General features: G+C 36.5%; 1 protein-coding gene across 5 annotated transcripts in view; it reads left to right on the top strand.

Moving 5' to 3' along the window:
• The window catches only part of EPS15L1 (epidermal growth factor receptor pathway substrate 15 like 1), a 42793-nt gene that overhangs the window by 9009 nt on the left and 10064 nt on the right, over positions 1 to 23720 (top strand). For 2 of the 5 annotated variants that reach the window (XM_026865104.1, XM_026865108.1), the window contains 16 exons: positions 110 to 169; positions 384 to 620; positions 1228 to 1385; positions 1847 to 2003; positions 2767 to 2829; positions 4389 to 4474; positions 4885 to 4957; positions 5479 to 5646; positions 6493 to 6690; positions 6971 to 7135; positions 9045 to 9171; positions 9294 to 9344; positions 9723 to 9859; positions 10841 to 10901; positions 11297 to 11379; positions 12837 to 12969. In XM_026865104.1, coding sequence (XP_026720905.1) covers positions 110 to 169; positions 384 to 620; positions 1228 to 1385; positions 1847 to 2003; positions 2767 to 2829; positions 4389 to 4474; positions 4885 to 4957; positions 5479 to 5646; positions 6493 to 6690; positions 6971 to 7135; positions 9045 to 9171; positions 9294 to 9344; positions 9723 to 9859; positions 10841 to 10901; positions 11297 to 11379; positions 12837 to 12969 — 1957 coding nt within the window. The remainder of the gene's footprint in view (positions 1 to 109; positions 170 to 383; positions 621 to 1227; positions 1386 to 1846; positions 2004 to 2766; positions 2830 to 4388; positions 4475 to 4884; positions 4958 to 5478; positions 5647 to 6492; positions 6691 to 6970; positions 7136 to 9044; positions 9172 to 9293; positions 9345 to 9722; positions 9860 to 10840; positions 10902 to 11296; positions 11380 to 12836; positions 12970 to 23720) is intronic. The other 3 variants (XM_026865105.1, XM_026865106.1, XM_026865107.1) reach the window with 3 other exon arrangements.

The raw sequence follows: 23720 nt of genomic DNA, 5'->3' as shown, positions 1-23720 counted from the left end.
ATCTATTAGGAGTTTTTAGAGAGCATGCTTAATATGATGTCAATTAACATCAAAAGCACAAACTTGTAACTTGTTCTCTAAATCATTGTCTTTATCGTAATTGATCTAGGTCTGGGATCTCAGTGATATTGATAAAGATGGTCACCTGGACAAGGACGAATTTGCTGTGGTAGGTTGCTTTAAATTCTCAATTCAGTGTGTCTGCTAGAGCAAATCGCTCGTTTTTCACTTGAGCTTTGCAACTTTCTCTGCTACAGTCGACTCTTCTAATCTAAATTGTTCACATGGAATTATTAACTGATCTTTCTCAAAATGACTGACACTGGAAAATCTTGTTGCTTTTTCTTCTAATTGTTAGTTACCTGACCTTTTTGCCTTTGCAGGCAATGCATTTGGTTTATAGAGCTCTTGAGAAAGAGCCAGTTCCTTCACTATTACCCCCTTCTCTCATACCACCTTCCAAAAGAAAGAAGACGCCCGTCTTTCCTGGTGCAGTTCCTGTTCTCCCTGCAAGTCCTCCACCAAAAGATAGCCTCCGTTCTACCCCATCTCCTGGTAGTGTCAGCAGTCTGAACAGCACAGGGAGTTTGTCTCCCAAGCACACCATCAAACAAGCACAGGTAAATTCTTTCTTTTCTTTCCTTTTTTTTTTTTTTTTTTTTTTTTTTTTTTTTTTTTTTTTTTGTATCAGTAAACTGCAGGAAAAAAATAAAACTGCTTTTTATTTTTGCCTTATGAGCACTTTTCTGAGAATATGTTTGTTGGGTGATTTGGATGGAGGGAATGAAATGAGAATAGTAAGACTTGGAAGAACAGAAGAGGAGGTGATTTTAGTCAGAGCGACCATGCGATAGCAAATCTTACAGGGAATTGTCACTTTTCATAGAAAGGTTTTATTAACGTATCTGCTTTAATATCAAATAAATCGTTAATATACCTTCTAAAGCTCCTGTGTTAGTTTGCATGAGGACTTAGTATGCCTAGTGGGGTCTGTATTTCCAAAGAATAATTCTTTTCAGCTAATGAATAGTTGTTTATCAGTATTTATAATTCAGATAAAAATATTTAAGCTAAAATATTCATGGGAAAAGGGGAAGTAACTATTTACCAATCAGATTTGACTGTGCAAGATATTCAGCACATCCAGCTCTGAATAGTGTTATATATACTCAGTGTGTTGATAAAGACTGTTTATCTTCTTCTGAAATACAGAACTTTGTTTTACAGCCATCTGTGAATTGGGTAGTACCAATGTCTGAAAAAGTGCGATATGATGAAATTTTCTTAAAAACAGACACAGACATGGATGGGTTTGTCAGTGGCCAAGAAGTAAAGGACATTTTTATGCATTCAGGTCTGCCTCAGAATCTTCTAGCACATATATGGTAAGAATTCCCTAGTAGCTGTATTTTGCAACTTGCTGATCTGGGAAGTCAGATTATCCAGCCAGAACTGTGATCCCAATATTAGAACAAAAAAACAAACAGAAAACCCCAACCTCGTTACTTGTCCTGTTGACATACTACAATACGTGGGCTATGTGGAAAGACAGGGGAGAAATAAATACTTACTTCACTTTTCTGGGAGGGGAATATAGATAAGTCTGTGAATTGTGATTGTTTTTTGAAGTTCTAGTGCTCCAAATATTTTCTCAGAGTAACACCATTCTATTCAGTTAAATATGTCTATTAAAGCACTGCTGTGTTTATGGAACTCTTTCACTGGAATAAACAAGCTCTGATGAGGCTGCATCAAAAGAAAATTGCATGTATATGTGTATTTCAGGCTTCTTGGTAGAGGAGAAATAAGCTTTTCTTGTTTATAACTAAGATCTGTTTCTTACCAGGGCTTTGGCAGACACAAGACAGATGGGAAAGCTGAGCAAAGATCAGTTTGCACTAGCAATGTATCTCATTCAACAGAAGGTCAGTAAAGGGATTGATCCTCCACAAGTGCTGTCCCCAGATATGATCCCTCCCACAGAGAGGAACACTCCTATACAAGTAAGTCATTGATTATTTGTAGATAATACTGAGCTTATGTGCTTTAAAAGTAATGGGCTTTGAGTATTAATTTTGTAAAATTTTGGTTTTGGTAATACTATGGTAAAGAATTGCCGACTTTTTTTTTTTTTCTTACCTCCTCTTAACAAAATTCTTTAGCATTTGAAAATATACATAAATTTTTAACACAAGACAGTAAAGAAAAATGCAGTAGAATATTCCATAAATAAAGGAATAATAACACTGAGAAACATCTAGCATGAAAAATACTCCTTTGTCATAGAGAAGGTGGGCGTTTTTTTTAACTTCAGGGAACTATTAAAAGCAACTGTTAGAAGCTGGTTTTGTAACCTATCCCTGACCATGATCAGTACCAAATTCCTCCCATGAAAATGAAAAATATTTTAATGTCTAAATGAAGAATGATGACTTCCTAGTTTCTGGGAATTGGTGTTTCATTCATCCCTCATAGCATGATGGCCCATAGTCCTGTATTCATCGCTGTTAATACCATTTTATTGGAGCATCTAATCTTCTAACGAACCCTGCTTTGTTCCTTTCCTCAACAGTGTGTTAGTGTATTTCTGAAACTTGAATAAATACTTTTGTCATGTCAATACATTCATCTTTTCTATAAATTACATAGAGGTTTCCTTTTTTTTTACTTTCCCTAACCAGAAAATTTTTTAAACCTCTAAATATATTTTAATTGTTGCTGTTGCTCTGGTCCTTTTAAGGTTTTTCCTATATCCTTTTTCTATAGACTCTGTCAGGTTACTTGACCTCTGTAGGAACTGAGATCTCAGCACTAACAGAAATGCGTCGTGTGAGTAACTGTAACATCCAGAAGAATGCAAATTTGTCTATGTACACCACTTGTAACTTTAAAGAAGTTTTTTATTTCTACCCCTTCTCTTGTCTCTTTGCTCTTGTGTTCTGTGACACTTGCTCTTGGCATGATGATAATGTCACAGTAGTGTGAAGTTACCAGTATTGGCTGTTGACCTGGTGATACTGCTTCCTTCAACAATTTGAGATGCATTGGGCTGTCAGGAAGTTCTTTGACAGGCAGTCTGGTGTTGGCATGTTAAAGTTACTTGTGTACTTCTTCTCTGAAGCTGTGGACAGTAAATACACCTTGGTGCGAGAGCTTTAAGCTTCCCATTCTTTTCAGTTTGTTGTATCTTTATTTCTCATCTACTGTGGTTTTATCTGAATATAACATGAAATAAACTGTATGCTACTGTGAACATAGATTAGTTTTCTGTTCATGTGGAACAGTGAACTGTGTTAGCCTAACCAATGCAGCAGCTCATTTGAACTTATTTCTTGATCATACTGGGTAACACCTTATGATCCTGTACAGCACACAGTACAGGTCTCAGCAAAACTGTACCTGGCCTGAAAATTAAAAAGTGATATTAGAAGCTTTCGATTTTCTAGCTTGAGGAATTAGTCAGGATTGTTGTTGTTTATGATTACTTAATGGCATATTAACTAAAGAAATGCTCACCCAAAAGGGGGGGACTTAACTTATTTAAACTGTATATTCACCTATTGTTTCTGCAAAAAAAGTCACATTTTACTATGCTGTTTGTGATTTGTTGGCTTCCTAATTTTTTTAAATATTGAATAAAGCCAAGCTTTCTGTGGTTATCACAGCAATCTCAAAGTGAGCAAAGCAAGCAAACTGTACTTTCTTCTTTTTAAAATGCTATTTTTAAATGGCAGGTCTTCTGATTTGTCATACTAGTAGTGAGTTCAGTGTTCCAGGTTTTGCTCAGTTGAAGTGTTTTTTTTTTTTTTTCCCAAAGAATTAGCAATCCTTTTTATAATAATGATAAATTTTATTCCAAAGGCTGAGATCCTTTCTTAATAACTTCTAATGACAATTTTCTTTGTCTAAAAGCCAAGGGATACCCTCTGCATCTTCCCTGCTCTACACCTGAATGGCCGTAGAAATGACCAGCAGGAAATTTGGTATAATTGCAGAAATTGGCATTAATTTGTGGCAGGGCTCAAGAAGACTGAAATGACAACTGATGTCATTAAGTTTCCTGAAAGCTTTGCTATTGACTACAGCAGAGCTGGGTTTTTAGATTTTGAATGTTAATTCTACCATTGCCTGCAGTTTATTCATTGCCATTGTGCATGTCCTTTAACTGCTGTGTATTTCAACTATCCCATCTGTTAAATGGGCACAGAGAAAATTGGTCTCACAGGTAGAATTGTGTTGCATGCTCAGCGGTTGTTGCATAATAATTTCGTATCTCTCATAGAATTTTGCAAATGTTTACAATGAAGTGTCCCATCTTTGTTCTCAGCCTTTATAAAGGAAGATCTGTTACGACTTGCCATTTTAATAGAGTATTTCACTCTTAACAGGATAGTTCAAGTTCCGTTGGATCAGGAGAATTTACAGGGGTGAAGGAACTGGATGATATTAGTCAAGAAATTGCACAGCTGCAGAGGTGAGAGTAGTGGACTGTTAAGAAAATCTTGGAGTAGGAGAATCAGTGAAGTATATAGTACTGATGTGTCTGTTACTTTTGTTTTCTTTCAGTCAGTTCATCCATAATTACTTGTCACTGCAGTTGGTGGCAGATCTCCCACTGATACCCTACAGTTAGCCAATTCTGTAAAGCAGCCTGGATGCTACCAGGTGGCTTCAGAAGATTGATTCTGGAACAGATAGTAATTTTTGAAGAATAATTGATTTGTGTATACCTTTGCTCCTTTAAAGAATATATCAGGATATGGGCTGGCATTTTTGCCTATGTGGTGTTTCCAGAATAATATTTAACTGATTGTTTTTTGCATGCGTGCATGTGTGTTGTGTTGTTTAACTAATCACAAATATATGTCCTTGTTTATCTTACAGAGAAAAATATTCGCTAGAGCAGGACATTAGGGAAAAGGAAGAATCAATCAGGCAGAAAACTAATGAAGTTCAGGTAAAAACTCTATTAGTTTTTAATCTAAAATACATGGAATTAAGCATTCTTTCTTCTGTCTGTCTTTACATTGCTTCTGGGCAAGTCTTTCCTCCTTTCATGGGATTTTCCTCTAACTTACAGAAAGATCTCTATTTTCCTTTTCTCCATCAGAATGTTTTCTTCTGATGCTGGTTAATCTAAATAGAAACTGATATGTGAACAGTTTGAAATGTCTTTTTGTTAGTGCTTGACTAACACTGCAATTTAGGAAATCAGTGTTCAAAGAATATTGGTTTTGATAATTGGGATAGCTCAATTACATGTGCTCAGTGTCATAGTCTTTCCATTTTTGGGTACTGATTTGTTTTCTGATGTTCTCATCCAAGTTCCTGTAAGAAAAAAAAAAAAAAAACCTAAACGTGCAGTGAATAGCCTGTATGACACAGAAAATCTTTGGGATTTTGCTAGTTTGTTTGTGGTTGATCATTCCTGTAAGACAACAGCTAAATGTAAATTATGAACTGTGGAATTTTCCTCAGGAACTGCAAAATGATTTAGATAGGGAGACAAGTAACTTGCAAGAACTAGAGGCTCAGAAACAAGATGCCCAAGACCGCCTGGATGAAATGGACCAGCAGAAAGCCAAACTCAAAGATATGCTGAATGATGTGAGGCAGAAATGCCAGGAAGAAACACAGGTGGTGAGTGTACGTTAATTCTGGACACGCTCAACAGTATTATGCGTTTTGTTGAAGGGAATTCTGTTTATTTAATGAATAAGCTTGCTTCGTTTATTCATTTTTTACCATAAATAACAATTTCCACACAAATACAGAGGTCCAAGAAAGGATTTTTGCCAATCTTAAATACCTTTCATAATGGTCATAAATGGGGGATTGAACCAGATGATCTCCAGGGGTCCCTTTCGACAGGCATTATTCTGCGAATACATGAAATGTGTTCAACCTAGTAGGGGAGTTGAGAAGGATTATTCCTGACCCATGAGACAGACAGTCTATGGGCAGTGGTGCATGTTTTGATCAGTGTGATCCCCATCAGTGTTCTGAGCTAAAAGTGACTTTTCATTTGGGATATGATTTCCAGTGTAACTAAAGTTATCTTAATATAGAAACATAGTGCATAAGGTCATGTGAGAAAGTGTATAAGGATAGTCATCTGCAACTCTGTAATTTTAACTCTTAGCAGAGTTAAAAATCAACTTTATAAATGTTTGAATGGAAAAAGGAGCCAAGTTCTGAAAGCTACAAGGTAACCATCTAAGAAGCACCTTTTAATGACCTTTGTAATTAGTGTGGTATTTCTGTCACTTAAAATATTAATATTTCTTGGTTTTATTGAAGGTCCTATGTGCTTTTACCAAGGATTTTGTGTAACATAATAAGAAGCGTACAGTTCTTCATATTAAGTTCTTGTTATATTCCTTAGCAGTTGATAGGTTGCTTTACAACTTTCTATTATTTATTATAAATTCATAATTTATTAAGTTACATCTATTTCAGGTTTCACTCTGATTTTTTAATGTTTTGTTTCAGATTTCATCATTAAAAATGCAGATTCAATCTCAGGAATCAGATTTAAAATTACAGGAAGATGACCTTAATAGAGCAAAAGCAGAGCTGAATCGCCTCCAGCAAGAAGAGACTCAGCTAGAGCAGAGTATTCAGGCTGGAAAAGTGCAGCTTGAAACAATAATCAAATCTTTAAAATCAACACAGGAAGAAATAAACCAGGTATTCACTGTACTTCTAGACAGCTGATATTTTGTTTCTTGAAGGGCTGAGAGTTGAACATCACCTAGATAGATTAATTTTTAGAAGAGAAAAATAAATACTGGTTCATGAAATCAGCCTTTTTTGAATGGTGCTTGGTAGGTTAATTCCCAGTTTGAGTCAGGAAAAGTTCAGCTCTGGTGGGGGAGAAAAAGCAACTGTCTGGCAACCACATTTAACGAGAATGCGATAATGACAGTCATTAAATGCGTGATGTGCTAAAGTATTTTTCACTAATTAGGCAAGAAGTAAACTCTCTCAACTTCAAGAGAGTCACCAAGAAGTCAATAAGAGTATAGAAGAATATAATGAAGCTCTCAATGGGATTCACGGTGGTAGTCTGACGAATTTAGCAGACATAAGTGAAGGCCTTGGGCAGACGGAAAGAAGCAATTATGGAGCTATGGTAAAAAAACAAAACAAAACTGTTGTTTAGTGTATTTTACAATAATTTTGTGACTTGCACCTAATCTGAAATAGTTAAGCTGTTCATTTAGTTGGCTTTTGGTATGTTTGCAAATATCGTGGTCCCAGTGCAAAGGCAGGGTAAAGCTTGTAACACTGGTGGAAAACCTGATTTCTGAGCTTTGGGTTAGAACTTGTGCTAGGATTTTGTGCCTGTGTAACTGTAACTGTAATTATGGAAACGAAAAGGTCATGTTAACCTTGGATTTGTAACCTGTCACATCTTTAGTCTCAGGATGTAGGTAGGACTTTATTTCCAGTTCAAGTGTTTTGGTTTTTTTCTTGCAAATTCTCCAGTTTTATTAAGGTGACACCTTCTCTTGCTGTAAACCTCCCTTTAATCATGTATTGCTTTCTTATTTCCAAAAGAAGCCATTCAAATTTCTCCTTTGTAGTGAGCTACATTTACTACGTATTTCAGTAAAAATCTATTTCCTTCCCAAAGTACATAGATAGTTCTATTTAAACAATTTCTGCAGCATTTATTCCATTTATTATGTTTTCTTTTAATCAGTATTTTTCCCAATTCATAAGATCCTTCAGGTTCTTAAAGATGTTTCCCCTCAATTGCTTTTGTGTATCTATTGTTGATTTGGATATTTAATAATACTTCCTAAATCACAAGATTTTTTTAAATTTTTTAAGCCTGTTTCTTCACTTTGAATATAACAGTTGCATACTTGTTTGATTCTACTTGCACATCTGCTTGGTTTTCCAGAATCCTTGTAAGCACAGTATTAACTATGGGTTTAGTATGAAGTTAAATATGTATAGTGTATTAATAAATATTCAGCAGCCCCGCTTTACACTTTCTCTGTAAAAACAAAATGCTTAAAAGAAGAAAAGTGTCGATGAAAAGCAACAATACATTGAGAGACACGGTCTTAAAACACTTCAGTGCTTATTTTCTGTGCTTGCATGGCTGGTGTAAACATTATTTTAATTTCCAGTGGAAACTTCCAGATGTTTCTCTCACTTGCAAAATCTAAGAATCATTTACTGGAAGAAAACTCCAGTATCTGTTCATTGTATATATTTTAAACCATTGTGCCCCTTTCCTGTTTCTAAATTCTTCCTTCCTCTTCCTCCTCTCCCCACTTTCCTCCCTGCTCTTCTGAGAAGTATTAATTAAGACTTCTTCATTTACTTCTTGTAAAAGGATGAAAGAAATCCCATATCTTTCTAGTGTTGGAGGCAGTGTAAGTGGGTAGCTGTTATTAGATATTTTTTCCCTGCCGAGTTGAATGGATTGTCAGTGGATCTCTGTTGTACAGGTGCTGTAGGTACATAGAGCTACTGTGGCAAGGGCTGTTTTCATCAGAGACCCCAATCAGACAAAAGACAGGGCTATGAGATGCAAACAAAAGAGGTGTTATAACTTTAGCTTGCTACTTGTTCATGCAGGATTTTTTTGTAACTTGACAAACATTGTAAAAATGTTGGGGTGACACTTTTCCTGCCATGTAGTGTTTTGTAATGTCAGTCAGTACTCAGAGCTTTAAGCTCAAGAATGAGTAAAACGACACAATCTTGAGGATGACTACTCAGTAGTACTTTCTTTTTTTATTTAAATATTTGAGAATTGAATATATTAGTATGAGAAACAATTTAACCTTTTATTGTTATATGTATTGGTATCTTTTTTTATGTTCTGTGAGGCTTCAGGCTACATATTCCTGTCTAATGTGTAATTACTTCTGCCTAGAAACCACTTACTCAGAAAGCTTTTTAGGAAGTAATTTGTAAGATAATTAAACAGGAACCCAGATACTATAGAATTTCTGCTAAATAGGTAACTGAGAATTTTAATCCTGGTAAGTTGCTGTAATGTTTCTCTTCTTAATTTTTAGGATGATCCATTTAAGAATAAAGCCTTGATGTTTACCAATAATACACAAGAATTGCATACAGACCCATTCCAGTCAGAAGATCCTTTCAAATCTGATCCATTTAAGGGAGCAGACCCTTTTAAAGGCAGTAAGTGACCAAAGGCTTACCTGGGACCTTGAAGACCAATTGTTGAGTAAATGATATTTTCACAAAACTTTATCATCTTGTTAAATAGTGGATAAAACAAATTATTTTTCTATTCTGCATAGGTGACCCATTCCAGCATGATCCTTTTGCAGAACAACCACCTGCTCCAGCAGGTAATAGCCTTTTGGTGACAAGACAGATGTGATATAAACAGTTTGTAGCCAAACACAGAGATTTTCAAAGTTTCCCTGGCTTCAGATTTTTGGTTTGTGTGTGGGAATGTGGAAATCTGGCGGGGTGTGCATTCAGGGTCAATAAGTTAATAACATGCGTGTAACTATTAAGTCCATAACCTTAATATAGACATGTTATTGTTCAAACTTAGTAAATACCTTGTTTAGAGAGGTATCTGGAAGTTTTATCAGATTTACCAAATCATTGTGTGTTTTTATAATAAAAATTACATCATTGAGTACGAGGTCAAATACAGAATGGTTCATTATGGACCCACTAGGTGCTACTTTTTATTTACTTTTTAATACTCCTTCCAGATCCATTTGGAGGTGATCCTTTTAAGGAAAGCGACCCATTTCATAGTTCTGCCCCTGAGGATTTCTTCAAGAAGCAGGTGAAGAGTGACCCATTTACCTCAGATCCGTTCACAAAACCCCCAGCTTTACCCGCAAAGGTCAGTCATTTTGAAATCTGCACGTAATAGATTTCTTTGCTGTTGACAAGCTGATTGTCTGAAAGCTAAAAGGAACAAAATACCACTAAATACTTTTCTCCTAACTAATGAAATATCATTGATTTTATTCTTAAAATTTTATGTGTTAATTGTTAAGGCAATCAGCTTCTTTCCAGTTCCATGATAATGATGGATATTCACCACAAAGATGCAGTTAGGTGGATTTTTTTTTTTTTTTTTTCTTCTCTGTTGGGAATTTCAAGCCACCAGCACTCACTCATTCACACCATCACCTCCATCCCATCGATGTTTCTATTTGTGCAGTCACATAGTGAATCGGATCGAGGAACTGATCTGACTAAAGGATTACTGAGCCACCAACAGACAATAGAGCCAACACAGTGGAAGGACTGCACAGAACACGTTTGTCAAATGTATAGTCACAGTTCTTAAGCTGTCCTTACATGTGTGTGGTGGTTTGGCGGGAGGGGGTATGGATGTTTTGGTTTGGTTTTTTGAATTATCCTTTCCCTCACCTTCATGGCATTCATTGAGTACTGCCACCCAAGTGTTGGAACGGTATTCCAGTATCAGCCGTGGGAGGTTAGTTTGTCTTGCAGTATAGGTTTGTACCTAGATAATAGCAGACTTTTTAATCTGAAAAGCAACTGTAAACACCATCTATTTAAAAAGTGATATACAGACTCTCTGAATTAATTGCTTGTATTTCAGTATGATCCACTTTTCACTTGAATGTGTTTCGCTTGTAGGTACTTGGTGTTTTGTTCAAGGCTATCAATAGCCAAATGCACTAAAAATGCAGATTTCATATAATCAGTGAATTGTCTCCTGCTATGTGTCCACTGAACAGAGTGGTCTGCAATTAGAAATAATTTGTCTCAAAGCAAAAGATTTTGATATGCATAAAAAAGTGCACGGTTAGCAGAACAATAATAATTATGTATATCTGTTCTTATTTAGCCCGACCCTTTTGAAAGCAGTGATCCTTTTACGTCTTCCAGTATCTCTTCAAAAGGTCCAGGTAAGAAGAAAAGTATTTTCTCACGAAGATGAGTAAGGAGGTATCTCTTTATGAAAGAAGAATCAAATGTAAAAGTTGAGAATAAAGAAAGTGTCTTGTGAGCTGTTAGCAAATACCATTGGGGTCCTATTAAAGATTATGAAGATTAAGTCTTTGCGTACACTTACTTACACACTTCACTTCTTTATTTCCTTTTTTTTTTTTTTTCCCCCTCCAAACAACCGGTAGAAAACCTATTGTTTTATGGAGTACCCTTTTAACATCTCATACCAGGTCAAATATCAAGCATTTTTTGATCACCTGTCTAGTTTTGTACTTCACTGGCACCAAGTATTCTTTATAATTCTTAAGTATTATTTTAAATAACTTTTTTCTTTTGCCTGTATCTCTTTCAGATCCCTTTGGAACGCTGGATCCATTTGGAAGTAGTGCTTTCAGTAGTGGTGAAGGATTTGCAGACTTCAGTCAGATGTCAAAGGTAAAGGTTACAAGGAAACAACTGTCCTTTTAAAAATGTATGTACAGATACTTTTTTGGTTTTTAAGGATGTAATATGATTGGAACTTATCAGTTGGCAACCCACTTTCATTTTGGTTTGGTTTTGGTTTTTTTCCAATCAACTTCACCAGTTACTTAGCAAAGCATTTTCCATCCATCTCAGATATGACAAAGTCTTACCAAGACTGGTAGACTCAACAGGGGTAAATCAACTTTTCACAAACATTTTGAAATACCAGAGAACCAAAATAAACTTGTAAGAAAAGGTAGTTATTCCAGATACGAATATATTTCAGTGTCTAACCATCCTCGGAGACCTGAAGTCTGCTTCTTGGATACTCCATCTCTCATAGTCCTGATGTGTTCTTAAACTTCTCTGTGAGTACAGGGAACCAGAGGAAAATGGAAAACATGGTGTGCTGACATTTCGTAGCTCTTAAGAGAATTGCTGTTGCCTTGGTTTCTTGGTGTAGACTGAGTATATAGGGTATTTCCAGTAGATCTAGGTCCTTACCTCATCATCCGAGTCAGTTAGCTGTTAGCTTTCTGAGATGGAGTTTGGAATTCACAGTTGACGTCAGTTGCCCAACTTTTTACACTTAGTTCCACAGTAACTCTTGAACATTGTGGAGTAAATATTAACTAGAAAATAGATTATCATATCACTTTGACTAATTAAAACTTCTTGGACTTTTTTTCCTAGCTTCTCTTACTATTTTCTGTGGTGATTTTAGCTCTCCACTAGATGGCAATAGCCTTTACGAGTACTGATGCGTTTGACTTGAATTGGAAGTTTTAGCTGAAGTCCAAATGTGAGCTTTAGCTTTGCCTACAGAATTTCTCTTCATTTCAGGATGAAATGAAGCATTTCAATTTCTGCATTTCAGCATTTCAGTTTCCCGCGTGGTATAATTTGTTTTGTCTTTTTTAATCAATAGGAGAGTCCTTCACAAGAGCCAGCTAAATATAGGAAACACTAAAAAATATGGTTTTGGACTCTTCCCTAAGCTTTAAAAAAAAAGACAAATAACTATGTGTAACTTAAAAGTTTGGAAAAAAGCTATCCATTCTGCAATCTACCATGTTTTTTCAAGTTTCTGTCATGGTTCTGTTTATCAGAGTGAAGGCCAGACTGTAGTATGACACTTCATTGCCAAATAGTAAAAAGTGGAGTTTTACTTCCTTTTATTTTTTTCATCAGCTTTTTGCTAGGACTAAAAGTTCTAGAATTACTTAAGTGATTAAGAGCATAAGTACTTTTGAACGTTAATGAATTCCTAGCACCTCTGTCAGTGGGCGTTAGCCTCTTAAACCACTGACATAATTGTGTATATCTGTCCTCATTTTTGAAGTTAATACTTTTACATGAGTTAACTTGCAATCTTCATGAAACCACATATACAGTGTGCTTACATTCTTTTCCTTTTTTTCATGTAGTCAGTAGCTTCAGACCCCTTTGCCTCCTCGTTTGGAGGGATGGGATTCTCAGATGACCCTTTCAAAAGCAAATCAGACACACCAGCGTTACCACCGAAGAAAAATGTTCCTCCACGACCCAAGCCACCCAGTGGTAAGGAGGTTTTCTTTTTTTAATAGCCAGTTCCCCCATTTTTCTCTATATTATTGGTCATGAGGACAAGCTGACAGTTTTTTATCTCATTATCTTATATTTAAACCATGGAGGAAGGTATGAGATTATCAGTAGATTGGCAGAAATTGTCAGTAAACCAGACTGGAACTCTTCAGACTGTTGAACAGATGATTAGGGAGTGGTATGACAGATCTGTAAAAATCACATGTAGCAGGTTAAAATGGGGGGAAAAAAAATTCTGTCTTTTCCAAGTAGGCAACAAATGAGATTAGTAAATGGCACCTTCAGAACAAATGAAGAGGTTTGGTTTTATACAATGCTCTAAATTTAGGATTTTTTTTTGTGTGCCAGAGAATATGACGAATGCAAAAAAGTTTAAATGGGCTTAAAAAAAGAACTAGATAATTCTTAGCAGAAAAATCCAATAGGGGCAGCAGGACATACCAAAGCCAAAGTACTTTCTGGCTCCTGTGTTGCTGAATGTCTGCAAGGTAGTCTGAAATAGGGCCATATCTTTACCTTGTTTTGATGTTCTTCCTGAGGCATCTGCCACTAGATACTAACAAGAACAGAGTACAGGGCTAGATAGACCTGTCCTGATCTGTCCAGATATGATCATTCTTGCATTCACACATTGCTGCATTAATTAAATATAAGCCACTTTCTGAATATATGGCTTGTTCCTGCTTCAAGTGCATTATGTATGGAAATTCTTAGAGATGTATGAATCTCCTGAATTGAAAATAAGATCTCTTTTAATGAAAATTCAACTTCTACTTGTTTGCTTTCCCTAGAGTTGATTTTCAAAATATTCAGATACCAATGAAACTGTTATAAGAACTGAAGGCACTTAGTTTCAGGTCTCCTTTTAACAACAGTGGTATAGTTCAGTTAATACTGGCAGTGAACATTCAGTTGGCTAAAAAAAAAAAAAAGTTGGATTCTGCTTATGTATAGGCACATGATTTTGTACCAAACGTGTGGGTCAACACCTAGTATTCTCATGTATCCACTGGCAGTGTTAGGGAAGCATAATACAAAGAAAACAGATCCATTATTAATGTCTCCTTGTCTAAATATGTGGATTGTCTACCTTTCTGCTGTTGCACTTTGTAGCAAAGCATGCACCCTGCACCCATCCTGTTTATAACAGGTATTGTTGATCTGGCTGGTTTTGCAAACCAGTTTTGCTAGAACTAGCTCCTTGGATAATGTGAAAAGTGCTTTCTACTACTGGGGTATCCTGAAGATAGCTTTAGCCATGCCCTAGATTGATTGAAGTTTTGGAAAATATTATTTAATAAAGTAGACTTACAAGCAGGCCATTGCAACAGCATTAGTTTGTTCCTATTACTGTGATTTTATTGCTCAGGAGATGATGCACGCTAAAACCCTGAAATCAAATAATGAGGTTCTGCGTAGGTGAGTATTGATGACAATTTGCCAGGAAATGCTCTAGGATTGTGGAAAAGTTATTGAAGTGGTCTGTTCCATGCTTGCTTTGTGTAAATATTTTCTACTATTGAGGTACTAGAGAGCCTTTAGTAATTAAAAACCCCCATAATATGTAATGTTGACAAATATCAACTAATAGGACACAAAGAATAAAAGCAGAAACAAAAGCTGAAGGAAATCTTATCTGCCATTGTGAATGATACTATTTTTCTTTATTTGGTTTTCTAAGAAAGTATGTAAGTGGCCATGTTTTCTTTTAAAGAGATGTCTGCATAAAATGATGCAGTGTTTAAAGGGCCTATATAAAGTTGAATGAGTCAAACAAATACTAAATTTACCTATATTATCTCTTTCATGTGGTTTCTTTTTATTTCTTGCTCGAAACCTGATTATTCCTAGCAAATACAGTGTAATAGTAGCAGCAAAGATGAGAAATACATGCCATAGGATAGACAGACCTACATGGGATTTTTTTCAATATATGTCTCTTCATTCCCTGTTTTGTACATATTGAGGAATTTTGGAGAACGTTTAGGTGTAATAATTTGTTTTGAATTAAGACGTGTGCACTCAGCCTTTAATCAGTCTTTTAAAAAATTTGTTTAAAGGGGCACCTTCCCCTCTTTTTGAGAGACACAATATTTGTAATGTTCCACTGCTCTACCAAAAGCAAATGTTGTTATGATAAAATAGACTAAGGAGGAAACAAAGCAGGGTTTTTTTTAAAGCAAATGAGCCTCATGTGCTTATGCAGTTATACTCCTCCCTTCCTTCCACAACTAAGGCAATCTTCAGTGGTTACTTAAAGCATGAGAAATTATATAGTAATATACTGCGATTCTAGCAAGAGATATAAGCATACAACTGTGTGTTAGAAATGGGAACGCTGCTCAGAAAACAAACAACAGACAAGAAACTTCCGTTGTTTCTTACCTTTCTCATTGGTCTGTTTAATTAAAAAACAAGTAGGTGATAAAGATCTTGCTGAAGGATGAATAAATGCTAGTTATTACCAGACAAATCTGTAGTTTGCCTTTCTGTTCCCAGTTTTGTACTCTTTTTAGTAAAACTTCTTTCTGTTGGGGGGGGTGGGGGGGTGGGGGATATTTTTAATATTGAAAAGCAGTTGTGTTACATTTTGTTAGGCAGATGCAATGAAGATCTAATATAAATCTTGTCCTCAACACTCTACGGTCAAGTAGAAAATACCAATAAATGTTTTTGCAAAGCACTGAAAGCTGTCTGATTTCCCAGGTAGCCATTGATAGGGGAAACTAGCAAAATCCACCAGGGATTGCTCCTGAATCAGTGCTTTTAAATTTGCCTAGTTTTTTAGGAGTTGTGACATGCAAGCACTGTCTTATCAATCCATCAGGGTATTGTAGGGTGTCTTGGACGATCCCATCTTGCCCACGTGTCTGTGTTTTGTCCAGATGAATGAGGAGTTGTGCATCAGGGCTCGTGTCTTCACAAAGACAAAGGCAGAGCAAACCTTTGAGACTCAGCTTGGGGCCAGGGAAACACTTCAGACGTAGCCTGATTACCATTTAGTGAAGGTCAGGTCGAAAGACCTTCAGATGTACCTGGAAAAACTTGTAAAAGGAGTATGTAGTTCAGATTAGCTGCTCTCAGTTAAGGGCTCTGGAGACAATCTTCATACCACGCTTAAGGGAACTTTTCTGCTCCTGCCAGCTTTGTCAGTAGCAGGACTACAGTGGGTAATCCTTGTCTGGCCTTACAAATTGTGAAGTGAGGATTGGATGGTTATTTTGGTTTGCTTGTTTTGCCGGTGTTTGTTTTTTTCCAGAGCTGGGCACCGAGAAGCAGCTGTGATCTGCTGACTGTATTAGCAGATACCTCCGTTCTCAGCTGTCTGTGGTTGTTACTATCTGGCCAGGATAGGCAAACGCTTACTGTGTGGCATGATTAGACACCCTGGAGATCCGTATCGTTCCCTTCTCAAAAACTAAGGTTAAGAGAAAGGATGACCGTCGTGAGATTATTTCCTTAAAGTTGTATCTTAGGCTGAATCTCAGGCTTATGCTTGTTCTGTTCTTTATAAATCATTTTCCTTCTTTCTCACTCTGTTTTGAGTCTTTCAAGATCTTTTAGATTATACAGACTCTTAAACAGATCCTTGCTGGTCCCAGAGAAATTTCATGTTTGTTTTTCTGATTGAATGCTCTATTGTGGTTTTTTTAGTATAACTATTTAGAGATAACTTGCAGAATCTTTAAAAAGAATTGGAGGAAGGCTAATAAATCAGTATATGGTCCTAGAGAATGACAAGGATATGGTGTTTCAGAAGCAGCAAGCCTGGATACAGGTGTACATCAAAGCTCCAACCTATCTGTTACATGCAGAGATTTAAAAAAATTAGTATCTCCGTCTCTGGTTTAAGATTCTTTTAGGTTGAGGAAGATCAGCTAAGAAAAAGCTCCTCAGTTCTTCTGACTAGACTGTTCTGGTAAAAAAAAAAAAAACAAACAAGGAAGCATGTGTGTGTTGCTTCTCTTCAGGCATGTGTTCATAGTCCATGAAGTTCCTGAAGTTTCCTACGGCTCCCCTGGGACGTGGCTGAAGTAATCTGATGTTCACCACGTGGTACTGGAGAATTTGAAGGTTTCTTCAGAGAGAAGTGGAAGGTTTTCTATGTTCATTGATGCTGTATCTTGAATAATGCTTAAAAAGCACCAAAAAAAACATCCGTATATAAGCAGGCCTATGCTTTGCATAATGTGCTATGATAAATGGAAAACAAGACAAATATTAATAACATCAACAAAAAATAATAGTAGTGTATATTGACATACTTCAGCAAAGGTGCCCTGTGACTGGGTTCTAAATTGCAGTGTAAGTTATTTTGTAGATTTATAAGTGCATTTTTGTTTCTGTCATAGAAGACTACCTGTAGTTTTTAGCACTACTGAACTTCTTGTCCCTTTACATTTCTTACACTAGTTCTTGGGATTTGTAGGACTTTAGTGTAATTAAGAATAAAAAAGTCTGAAAGAGCCGATACACTGAAACCTGTCAGTTAAATCGTTTTTCTAAATTCTCACAGATGAACAATTATGTTTTCTGCCATGAGCTGCAGATTGAAATCAGTCAGAGTTCACCGCTAACTAGTTTCTAGGTAAAAGTTGTTGATTACAAAAAGAGAGAAACAGATTTTTTTTCTCTTTTTTCTTTTTTTTTTTTTTTTTTAAAGGACAGGAAGTCACTGTGTGGGTGTCAGTGATTGGGTTATAAGTAAAATTCAATGCTCTAGTGCTTTGATCGTGGGACCTACTGCTTTTGCCCCACCCTTACCACTTCCTTTAAATGCAGCACCATGCATTCCACATTGCGGTTATAACAATACTGTTAACCAATGATATTAGTGGAAGAACCTTCACCACTAACCAGTGTGTAACCTTCAACCTCTTCAAAATTTTTATTGCTTGCTTATAGTGGTTTTGACCTTTTTAACCTTGAAAGAATATAAAAGTCCTAAAAACGCAGGAAAAAAACGTACTTTCCAATTTCAGTGTGCTTTCTTCGTGCAATGATTATTTAATAAAATGATTATTAAATAAAAAAAATAATAATTGGCCTGTGTAAATCTTACAGTTCATAGCAAATATATTGTATATTAGTGACTAATAGAGGTGGTAGGTATTGTATTATTAACTTCTTCAATGCTAATGTGTCTTTTAAAATTCAGTTTTTCTTTGGGATGCCAATACATAAATAGCAGAAAAATATCATGTAACTTAGGATTCAAAGGACTACATATTGAATTCATCCCATGTAAGAAAGGAATTAGTGGATTTATTTAGTTGCTGTTCGAAATACAGGTATTAAGATAAATTCTGTCAGGAAATCAGTATTCCAGACTGAACACAGTGAGTTTGTCAAAGAACTTTGGCTTTGTTTTTTGATCCATTTATTCTTTGTAGCTCTGATGTGTGATGGCAACTGAAGAGGTTAGTGGTTAATACCTCTGTGTTTGAGTTAAGGACTTCACTTCTGTTCTCACATTATTTGTATGACTGGTGGTGGTTTTGCAATGTCACAATATTGGAAAAGAGCCTGAGAAGACAGAATAGAGGACTAACCAGCCTGCCTTGAATAGGAAGTATGGTTCTAATGCCTCAGAGATGCCTGGCTTGTGTGGAGACCCAGAAGACCTCAGTGCAAGCACAGAGGTTTGCACAGTATTTAATATGAGTGACTAGAAATTATTACAGAATAGTAGCAATGATGTTATTCCTAATAAATTTAGCCAGCCAAAGTGTTAGCATTCAGTATTTTCACCAAATCACAGAGTGCAGAACTTCTAGATGTATCTTGCTGTTCTACCAACAAAGTCAGAAAAGGCCCCTACTGACTTAAGCAAAATCTGACTGATCAAAGTCCTGTTTTTTTCATGTTGGCAGATAAACGGTATCTGAACCTGTTGATGGCTTAAAAAAATGAAAAGGTGTCGGTGCTTTAAGATCTATTAAGATCTTCAGGCTCTTATTAATGAACTAACCTGAAAACTCTTTAGCTGTGATGCATGTTGTAATCCATCATCTACAGAAATAATAATCCCCTAGTTTTAGATGAGGATCCTTTGCTCTTTCTTCACAAGTGTGGTTTCAGGAGGAGATTGTTGTCAGCCCCCAAAGAAGCTAGAAATGCAAGAAAAATTAACAGCCAACTCAGAGCAGCTTTCTATTCTGTTCATATGGTGCATGGACCTTGAAGGTAAATTTAAAACAGATTTTCCCACTTCAGTGCTCATGATTAAGAGTGTATACTGAAAGAAAGCGTTCTGAAGGCTATTTGACTTCAGAACTTCAGTGAGTTGAATACCCAGATGGGATATGCACACATATTCCAGGCTTATCTGGACCAGGATTGTCTCACTGGAAGCTTTTGAGCTAGATTCACTCCGTGAGGTGTCTCTTGCACCCCTTGAATTATTTTGGATGTCTCTTCATTTTACTGTGCATAATCAGATGCTTAATGCTGTCAGGCACCACTGTGCTTGCATGAATCAGAAGGGTTAGTGCAAAGAGCTCACAGAGAGGCACTGTTTGTACAGCCCTGTTCTGCTGCTGTCTTCCTTTGTATTTGATGCTTCCTCCTCCGTTATGTCGACGATAAATACAGTCCCTTTTCATATGTGTCACTTCTCTAAATTTAAGGCATTTTATGGTTTGACTGTTTTTATCATTTTAGACGTGTTTTTCATCTGTAAAGCAGTCCAAGGGTGCTGTCAGCTCGTATTGACAGTTTTCAGTGGGGAAAAAAAGAGCATAGATCTTTGCTGCTTTTTGAGTTGGACATATAAATGTTTTTTTAATGGTGTTTGCCTATGATGTGTCTTTGGTGTCTCAACTAGATGAAAATTAAGACTTCACAGTTTTTTCAGTGTCTTGCTTAAAAAAACCCATGCAAACCAAAGCCTGAATGCTTTGTTGTGTGCATTTACAGATTTAATTTCTTGAAAGAAAATTATGTCTTATGAATACTTAGTGTTTAAACACATCGCTTTTTTTTTTGTGGCCACTCTTTTTGACCTGCACCACATACAGTGTCCCCAGAATACAAATTTGCATAGAAACTTGCTTTGTGTCTTTAGTGAGAATTTTAAGAAGAAAGAAGCCATGCTAGGTGTAATAGATGTAATCAGGACTTATGAACAGAAGAAAGAATTGTATTAATTAGGAAAAAAAAATGTAGAATAATTCCCTTGCATTTATTTGCATGGGCATGTTCAAGTTCTGGGGATCAGTCGTTTGGTCTAGAGGAGAGCAGAGAGTTTTGTTCTTTATTTGCTCCGTGATCACAGGAGTTAGAGGAGTGTTGTGTTTATTTCTGAGTGGTACCATACACCTGTTTCCTTAGAACTAACTTCTTGAGTACCCAGGGTTATTCACAAGTAGCACAGTGCCTGTTTACCTTTATTTTTTTTCTTCACCCCCTTTTTTTTTTTTTTTTTTTTTTTTTAATTTTTCATACCTTCTAGAAGACCTGACAGTTGCATTAGAACACAGCCATCCCTTGTGTAGGATAAGTGACTCATGGGTGGAGCACCTGCCTAGCCACAAACTAAAAATTCCATTCACGCTTTGATTCTGTTGTTTATGCTGATCTCTCACAGTAAAGATATTTCAGTACCGATTGTTGAAAGAGGTTGTTCAGCATCTGTTTCAGAACAGATTGTTAGGCTGAATCTATAACGATTTCTCACCTTTCAAGAAGTTTGTAGTTTTCAGAATATTTCTCTTAGGCTAAGGTTTTTGGAGTTACAGGCCAGCTCAAGGTGCAGATTTTGCAAATAAGCAAAAACAGTTTCAAAGGGGTTTTTGCATAGTAAAAATTCTTCCTTCTGTTACTATTAATACATATTCTGATTTTGTGCAAAGAGCATTATCACTGAGCAGTTGCATTTGAAATACAGTGCAGAAAATAGCCCCTGTTGAAGACCAATACCTCTGAGTATTCTGTAGAAAACTGGTTTTAATGTCACTAACCTTCAAGCACATTTTGAAAACTAGTAATAATTTTTCTGTAAGTTCCTAAAGTTCAATGTTTACGAAAGTTTTATTCTGCATCAGTGGAAGAGCTGGATAATTTAACGGAATGGTGAAAAACATGCTGAGTAAGTTAGGAGTGATACACAAATTTGGTAAAGTGCCAACAGAAAGTTGTGCTGGGAGGCAGCTTAAGTGCTGCACAGTCTCCGAAGTCACATCCTCTGCCATATAAAATATGTGAGGGGTAGGAACCCTGGTATTACATGTTCAAGTATAATTGCAGGTATGGACTTAACTCACGCTATCACTACCTACGTAGCACAGCTCTGACTTCTTAAAGTGTTTTTTTTCACTTTAGAAAGTTTCCTGGAAAGGAGTACTTGTTTAGTGAAAGTTTAAAGTTGTGTCATCTCAACTCTACCCTGTGTATACCTGTGAGCATGCATTAATCCAGTCTTCAAACACATGAAAACATGCTGCTTCTCCTAAATCAGCACGATATTCTTCTAAGCAGAAAGTTAGAACCATCGCTGAAACATGGAATAGAGAGAAAACTCCAAATGTTTCACTTCATTGTTTCATTGTCAATACCTCGTTATTCAGTAAGATAAATTCTGTAATTGCACCCTAGCAGTGAGATTATATTTTCCTTGAGCTATAGATCTCAGCCCTGAAGTTTGCTGTGGGGTATGAAATTAGATAAACCCTTCATATGGGTGGGGTTCACTATAAGTTAACAGCATTTGCTGTGGTAAACCATTTTGTTCATCATCTCTTTTTGCTGAAGTGAGTCCTCGGTGTGGTTTGGGTGCACCACTTCGGTAACTGCTGAAACTGCTGTGGTTTCAGAATAGGACCTGTTTTGCTTTTTTCTGAACTTTTTTCCCCTGAAACTATTAGCAGAAAAATCAAACAAGTAAGGGTTACAACTGTTTGCCTGCACTTTCATACTGCTGTACCTCAAAAACGGTGAGCAGTATCATGTAAAAATGTAACATTTTCCAGTCAAGATCAGATCAATGCAATCTCAGTTACTACTAAGAGTATATTTTTCAATATTACGATTTTACCCATGTCCTTCAGTTCAGTTGGTGGCTTTTTAATGTGGTTTGGGTATTTTTGCTTTACGTTGTAGAAATACTGTACCCACATTCTTGACATGCTAAACATGGGAAGACAAAAATCGTTGTGCACTTCAGTGTACACTTACTGCACTGGGAGATTCACACTTAAACTGGTTTAAGCCGGTAAGGATGTCAGAAAGATAATTCTGATGTTGCCATTACTAATTTGTGGCTAATAATTGAGTAAATTTGAACATCCTACTGAACCAAATAAACTTCTGTCAGGCCTCAAAACCATGTTTGCTGAGTGTGGCAGGATAAAACAAACAATAAGCAATGTACAAAGTGTAGTGAAAGAAGATTCGTTAAGGACTCTGACCTGAGTGCCAGGATTGATGTATTCAGCATGGGCACTGCCCTTAAAATTGCTCTGCAAAAAATAAACCTGATTTTATAAGGGTTTCCCTCTTTCACCTTGTCTTCAAAATAATAAAATTATATCCTCCTTCTATAACTTATGAAAAACTGAAGAAAATGGCACTTGGGACATAAAATGAAGATTTTTTTTTGTTCAATATTATTAGCAGTAACTCTAGTATTCATGGTGACATTTCCTCTACAGCAAAGTTATTCTTTGTGATCTGTTGTGAAGATGAAGCACGAGAAACCCCAGCGCTCTGTGTATATTCCGAAACCACTAGAGACTTTGTGCAAAAACATTAAACAGGCCACCTAGAAAAAAACAGGTTTGCTGAGCAAATATGTTGCAAACCCTGCGTCTGTATTAACAGTCACCAATTCCACAGAGTGGTTTTGGCAGCAAAAGATTTAACCTAAGAAAAGGGCAGTTTAAAATGGGTCATTTTTGCCTCTGTCAATCAAAAGGGGTTTGGGGCAGTGTGGGGTGAAGGACACTAGGGGGAATTTGCTTGTTGGTGACTGGCAATAGAGGAAGGAGAGAAAAAAGTAGAGGGCTCTTGTTTTGCCTTGACCTTAAATTAGAAATGCAGATACTTTAATTCTCTTTGTAATTTAAGATAAAACAAGTTGCTCTTTTTATCTGGAGAATTACATAAGAAATGCTGAGTTCCTCATCTCTGACCAAGTTTGCTTAATTCCTGAACATTGCACAGCTGTGAGTGAAGGTGAGCCCTGGTGATGAGCAAGATGTAAATGCAGCACTCCAGAGAACAAAACGTGGCCTCTGTTGATAGGAAAGGCAGTTTGAAACTGTGGTGAAGGAGGGTGTCCATGCTTGCGGGGAGAGCAAATGCTGCTGGTATTTCCTGTATATTTTGTCACTTCCTTCCATGAAGGACAAATCACTGGTCTGATCTGCCTGTCTTCAAGTCCCACATGTGGTTGCTAATAAGGGTATCCATATATCCTTGCCACATCTGTTAACCAGGATGGAGCACGTACTGAACCATGAAAAATAGTGCTGGAGTGAACTTTAAGAGGTTTCCTTTATGCTCCAGCTTCAAGGCAGCTAAACCAGTGTGATTTCTAGAAACTGTTTCTCAAACCTCATGGACGTGATGGTGGAACGCAGCAAGTTCCTTAGGCAGTCTTGAGGATTCTGAAGTTTGAAAGATGTTACGGATTTTGTAATGTAAATCTCTTTTGGTAAAATCTAAATCCATTAGCCTTTTTCTTGATGGAAGACATGCCTACAGGATTAAGATTAGGTTCCCCTTGA

The sequence above is a fragment of the Athene cunicularia genome, assembly GCF_003259725.1.
Source record: "Athene cunicularia isolate RWA chromosome 28 unlocalized genomic scaffold, athCun1 chr28_part1, whole genome shotgun sequence".
NCBI lineage: Eukaryota > Metazoa > Chordata > Aves > Strigiformes > Strigidae > Athene > Athene cunicularia.
The sequence above is the reverse complement of the archived record's forward strand: the minus strand, read 5'-3'. Positions and strand labels throughout refer to the sequence as shown.